This window comes from Myotis brandtii, unplaced genomic scaffold (genome assembly GCF_000412655.1).
Source record: "Myotis brandtii unplaced genomic scaffold, ASM41265v1 scaffold764, whole genome shotgun sequence".
NCBI lineage: Eukaryota > Metazoa > Chordata > Mammalia > Chiroptera > Vespertilionidae > Myotis > Myotis brandtii.
The window spans coordinates 33,264-39,278 of NW_005371050.1; the positions used below are offsets into that span (position 1 = coordinate 33,264).

Here is a 6,015-nt window from a genome sequence, read left to right on the forward strand (position 1 = left end):
GGTGATGTCTTTTTCCACTGAGAAATTCCTGTGAAATCTCATTGTTACTGTGTGGCTCCTCAGTGTTAAGAGTGGCCTGGTGCTGGAGAAGCCCTGAGATGGCTGGGGAGTCTTCACCAACCTCCATATTGGCTTCAGGCACCCCAGATAAGTAGAAGCAGCAACTTGTCATGAGCGAGGCACTCTCCATATCTTCTTTCCAGGGCTTCTTTCCACTGGCATCCTTCTGTTGCTGGTGAGTGTTTGCACTGAAACACAAGTCTCTCACACATGCATCACTTAAGAACACATTCTTCTCAAAGTAAACCACTTGTAACTCACTCAGGTGCAAAATATCTTTTAATACTGAGAAGCACGGCTTACACAGATGGGTTTTCTGGGTGGCTGCAGCTGTCTTGGAAGCCCTGACCTGAGACTCTCCTACAGATACACTGTGTTCAGAATAGGCCTCCACATCATCCCTTTTATGCCAAGGACCTGAAAACAGAGAAATGATAAGGAAATAAATATTGTCTGTGGTAACAGGGGGAAGTCCCATTATAAAACTGTAGTGCACATACTACATTGGTTTCATACAATTGGCTGAAAATAAAAGACCTGTAGGATGGCTTAATAAGAGGCCCCTGTGAAGTTCTTGACCACTGAAGATCACAAAACAGGGGTGATTTGAACAGAAATACAGCAAAAACATGGCGAGCACCACATGGAAGAGAAGCGGACTGTCCAGCTCATCCTGATGCTAACAGCACTCAGTAGATCTCCTCTGGTGGTGACATGGGCAAGCTGTGCAGAAGGTTGGTTACATCACATTCTAAGTAAAATTCAATAAACAAGTAGCTGGTGTTTGAGGGGTGTTTAAGCATGCATGTGCTCCTCATTACACTTGCATAAGTCCAAGTTGTAGTATACTGCAGAAAGAAATGTGCAGAGGAATAGATGATATAAGAAGGACACAAAGGAGAAGACAGCCAAAGCTAAGAAGTCACTGATGAAATGACAAGTCAGCAAAGTGTCAAGTGTGGAAAAGGAAAGGTATAAATGAGGTACGGCCATTGGAACCTGCACCTAAGACCATTAAACAGGAGCAGGTTCCTGGTACAATCTGAACACCATCCTTATGTCATACCTCCCCACAGTTGCCACTCAGCCAGGCCACGCATCCTCTAGGACAATCCTGTACATTCACCCTGGAGAAAACCAGGGTTCTCTCTGCACCTTCTTTTCTGGAAATATGTACAAACTAAATATTCTGAGTACCAATGAAAGACAACAGAGGTGAGTAGCCATCATTTGCCCATAGCATTCGGCTCATAATAGTATTCAGAGAAGGTAATATTTCAAACAATTATTGAAGGAAGACCTTCCAAGAAGAGCCCCTTGTGCATGTATGTAAAGAAGATACCTGGCCCAGGCATTCATCAAGGTCCTTATCTACAGGAAAGGTGCAGAAGTGGAAGCCATGGATGTGGATACAGTCACCCTCCCGGGAGTGGAATAGCAGGAGGGACCCATTAAGCTGTGTGTAAGACTGCTGACACCCAGACACTTCCTGCAGTTTCTGAGGCAACCCGTTTAGGGAGGTTTATGGAATCTATTGCTCAGGGCTCTCCACAGAGCTCAGCACTGGAAGCCACAGCCCATAAGACAAAACAGTGGGGGAAATGAGCAGAGCCCGTGGTCTGGCTTTGAGAGAAAGAGAGAGAGTGCTAAGTGTGGAGAATAAATAAAGAGTGGGTGCCACTTCAGGACACTAGGGGAGATGGGAAGGTCTTACCTACAATTGACAGAAGTGCAAACACTTCCAGCATCACATCACAGTACAGACGTCGCTGATCCTCATCAAGGAGCCCCCACTCCTCCTGAGAGAAGGCAATGGCCACGTCCTCAAAGTTCATATCCTGCCATAATGGAGACGGTACATCCCATGATAAGATTCTCTCTTGAGATTCCAAGATTGCCATACCCCCACCCTGCACATCCATATGCTATCCTACTCTCCACATCAGAGAACACAGCAGGCCTTGGTCCCATTAAAGTTAATCTCTTCTTATATACTCACTGATGCTGTGTCTTCCCACAATAAAGGCAGATGAACAGATATAAGACCTGCGCTCTGATCCTCAAATAGGAGTCACACTGTCCCTTTCAATAACAGGGGGTGTCAGGCACACAGGGTAGGAAGAGTAGGAAGAGATGTTGTACATAATGGGAATGTGATGGATTTGACACTGGAGTTGTCAGGCAATATTCATGTTGTCCTCCTATTGTCCCTCCAAGACACCAACCAACATGGTAATGCCCATAGAGAGAGAGAGAGAGAGAGAGAGAGAGAGAGAGAAATTTGTTCCATTAATTTTATACATTCTTTGATTAATTTTTGTAATTGATATATATATAGTAGATCCTCGGGTTACGTTGGAGATCTGTTCCTATGGTGCAACACAACACAATTTTTGCCGTAAGTCAGAACCCAGCCACGTAAGCACCTATGTCACTCACATGGTGCACATACACAGCAGTAATGAAGTGAAATATTAAAAAAAATTAAAAGAAAGATAACAATTCCTGACCTTTACTTGTGGTAAGTAAATAATAAAAAACATAAAGCACATATGTACATACAAGGGTAAATACGGTATTATCCTTACCTTTATTACTGCTGTTGGCTTGCACACTGGACGTTGTAAAGGAGGGAGAGACGGGCTTACACTGGGCTGCTGTGGGGAGGAGGTTTGAGAGGCAGAACCTGGAGAAGGTGAATGAGATACTGGGTCAGGTGAGTCTGGAGAGGCGTATGAGGTAGAGGGTACAGGATCTGTTGCAGGCCTCTCTACCTTCTTAAAATAATGTTCAAGGCTAGTCTGGAAGGATGCCTTCTTCTTGTCCTCCCAAATCTCCTTGTAACACTGCAGGCTATCCATGACCCCTCTGGCAACCTTAGTGTACCTGTCAATGTTGGGGTCCTGAGCCTCAAACCTTGCCAAGGCATCCTCTATCATGGCAAAGGCCCCTGCCAGTTCCTTGCTTGTAAATCTCTTGGGCTCTGGGGTTGGTGTGTCTTCCTCTTCAATTAACTGCTGTTTCAGTTGAATGAGGTCCTCGATACATAGCTCCTCTCCATGAGATGCCAGCAGCTCTGTGACATCCTCAGCCTCCACCTCCAAATCAAGCTGCTTACTCAACTCAACAACATTCTGGATGACAACCTCAACTGAATCCTCAAAGCCATGGAAATCATTCACAAACTGGGGACACAATTTTTTCCAAACACCATTCAGGTTTGTCTGCTTAACTTCATCCCAAGAATCAGAAATGTTCTTTACAGCAGCAAGAACATTGTAAGATTTCCAAAAGTCATTGAGAGTCAACTCTTTATCCTCAGTTGCCCTAAAAGCCATAGCAAATGTCCTTCGGAGGTAGTGGGCCTTGAAAGAAGCAATGACACCTTGGTCCATAGGCTGTAAAAGGGAGGTGGTGTTAGGTGGAAGGTAAACAACCTTGACATTTGGATGAAAGTCATTCAGATCGGCAGGGTGACCAGGGGCACTGCCCAGCACTAGCAACACCTTAAAGGGCAGCCCCTTGGAAGCACAGTAGTCCTTCACTTCTGGCACAAAATGGTTGGTGAACCAGTCCTCAAATACGCCAAGTGTCACCCAGGCCTTCTTGTTAGATTTCCAGATGACAGGTAGTTGACCCTTCCATATGCCCTTGGGTGCCCTTGGATTCTCGGCCAGACACACCAAGGGCTTCAGCTTGAAGTCACCAGCAGCATTAGCCCCAAGTAGCAAAGTCTATCTCTCCTTGCTGGCTTGATGGCCTGATGCTGTCTTCTCCTCCTTGGCAATGTGGGTACGTGTAGGCATAGGCTTCCAGAACAAGACTGTCTCGTCCACATTAAACACTTGTTTATCACAGTAACCCCCTCCCTAATTATCTCATCCAACGCACTAGGAAAATCACCTGATGCTTTCCCATCACCACTAGCAGCTTCCCCTGGCACCTTAAGATTATGCAAATTAGCACGAGCCTTAAAACGCATAAACCAACCTTTACTAGCCACAAACTCTTCCCTTTCACTCCCTTCCCCCTTTTCTTTTTTCAAGGCCTCAAACAATCTTTTAGCCTGCTCCTGAATCAACATCAGGCTAACTGGGATACGCCGTTGATGCTGGTCATCCAGCCAAAGCACTAATAATCTTTCCATCTCAATCATGAGATTGCTGCGCTGCTCTGTAATCACAGTTGATTTCATAGGATCAGATCCTTTCACATGGTCAAGTGCACGCTTTTTATCGTGGATGATCGCCGAGACAGTCATAGGACTGAGGCCAAGCAACTGGACGATGTTTCTTGGTGTTTCGCCCTTTTCTGAGCATCTTATTACATCTACTTTCACTTCCATTGAGGTTTTCCTTCTTTTCGTAGCACTGCCATAAGAAGAATCTGCCTTTCGCTTAGGAGCCATAAGGAAGGGCAAAAAGTGTTCAAAATAACAACACAAAGAGAGCAAATGAAGCACAATCTAAATGGCTTATAAATGGAGACTGAAGGACAGCGTCTTCCTCCTATAGCGCCGCGTGAGGACTTATTCATCTGCTCAACTGGCCACCTAATACCCAAGCGAAATTCCAGCAAAAGCCTTACATCGAAATGACGGCACTTTTTTTATATCAATAAATTCCAGATGGCCACGTAACCATGTAACAACATATGTCCAGTCCAAAGTAACCCAAGGACTGTCTGTATAGAGAGAAAGAGAGAGATCTATTTTTTTGTTCCATTAATTTTATACATTCTTTGAGTAACTCTTGTAACTGATGTGACCAGCGTTGGAACTTGCAACCTTCCATTATTGAAATTATTTGCTGACCCACTTAACTGTTTGGCCTCGATCGGACATATGTGACATTTTAAGTAAAATTACCCAATAATGTACCTGAGAATAGGTAGATACAGAAACCATCTTGATGACAGATAGTGGTGGAAGGCTAGATTAGGATTCATGGGATTTCATAAGTGTCTATTTTACAAGAAAATAAAGTAAGCTATTTCAATGTCAGACTGAATTATTGCATCAATTAGAATGAAGAACAAATAAGGGCAGGAGGAACTTGGTATCAGCAATGCAGTCATGCAGGGAAACACCAAAATTGTATTTTTTTATGTCCTTTTTAAATCAATTCTACTGAAATCAATCTTTAAAATAGGTTTAGAGAGAAACCAAGATGGCGGCAGTTTGCTGCCTCGAACAACCACTTCAAAAATACAACTAAAAGACGGAAGGGACATCATCCAGAACCACAGGAAGGCTGGCTGAGTGGAAGTTCTACAACTAGGAGGAATGAGAAAAGCATACCGGCGCAGTGCTGAAGTAAAAGTAAAATACTAAGGTGCGGAGTGCATGCGGAGCGGGCTGGCGGCTGAGGGCGCGGTTGTCTGTTTCAATCGGGAGGGAGTCTCAGACTCTGAGCTCCAGATCCCGCGAGTCTCTAGGGACTCAGACTCAAATGGGAGAAGCAGGACTGTCTGGCTTCGGTCCGAACTCGAAGGCAGCTTTCTCTCCGAGGTTTGCAGCGGTTGCTGGGACTCTGAGAGGCAGAGCCGGTGGGGACGGCACTGAGAGCAGCCATAACTGCTCGCTCCACCCGCCCTGTAGATCCCCTGGGTCCCGCCCCGCCCAAGCCCTGCACAGAGGCATTTGCCCAATAGCCTCAGGCAAAGGCTAGATTAGCACCTCCCTAGAGGACAGAAGTTCTCCCACTGCAGACACAGCTTATTCTCACAGCCAGTTGGCCTGGACGTCAAATTCCCCCCACCCCCCAGTATTACCTACAACAATCAAGGCTTAACTACAACAAGACTGCACACAAAGACCACTAGGGGGTGTACCAAGAAAGCATAAAAATGGTGAGAGAAAGAAACAGGACACAAATGTCAGAATTGGAGGATATAGAACTGAAAACTACACTTAAAAGGTCTTTCAATAATTTTCTAGAAACTGCCGATAAACTT

The 6,015-nt window shown here is 45.1% G+C and overlaps 1 protein-coding gene across 1 annotated transcript in view; it reads right to left on the reverse strand.

The window, feature by feature from the left end:
• LOC102248104 (zinc finger protein 530-like) overlaps nucleotides 1-5,193 on the reverse strand; it is a 32,457-nt gene extending 27,264 nt beyond the window's left edge. Inside the window, exons 1-3 of the mRNA XM_014530704.1 lie at nucleotides 2,649-5,193; nucleotides 1,775-1,898; nucleotides 8-477 (exon numbers count right to left, since the gene is read on the reverse strand). Of these exons, the coding sequence (XP_014386190.1) occupies nucleotides 8-477; nucleotides 1,775-1,898; nucleotides 2,649-3,455 (1,401 nt within the window). The 5' untranslated portion in view covers nucleotides 3,456-5,193. The remainder of the gene's footprint in view (nucleotides 1-7; nucleotides 478-1,774; nucleotides 1,899-2,648) is intronic.
• Nucleotides 5,194-6,015: the final 822 nt, after the last annotated feature.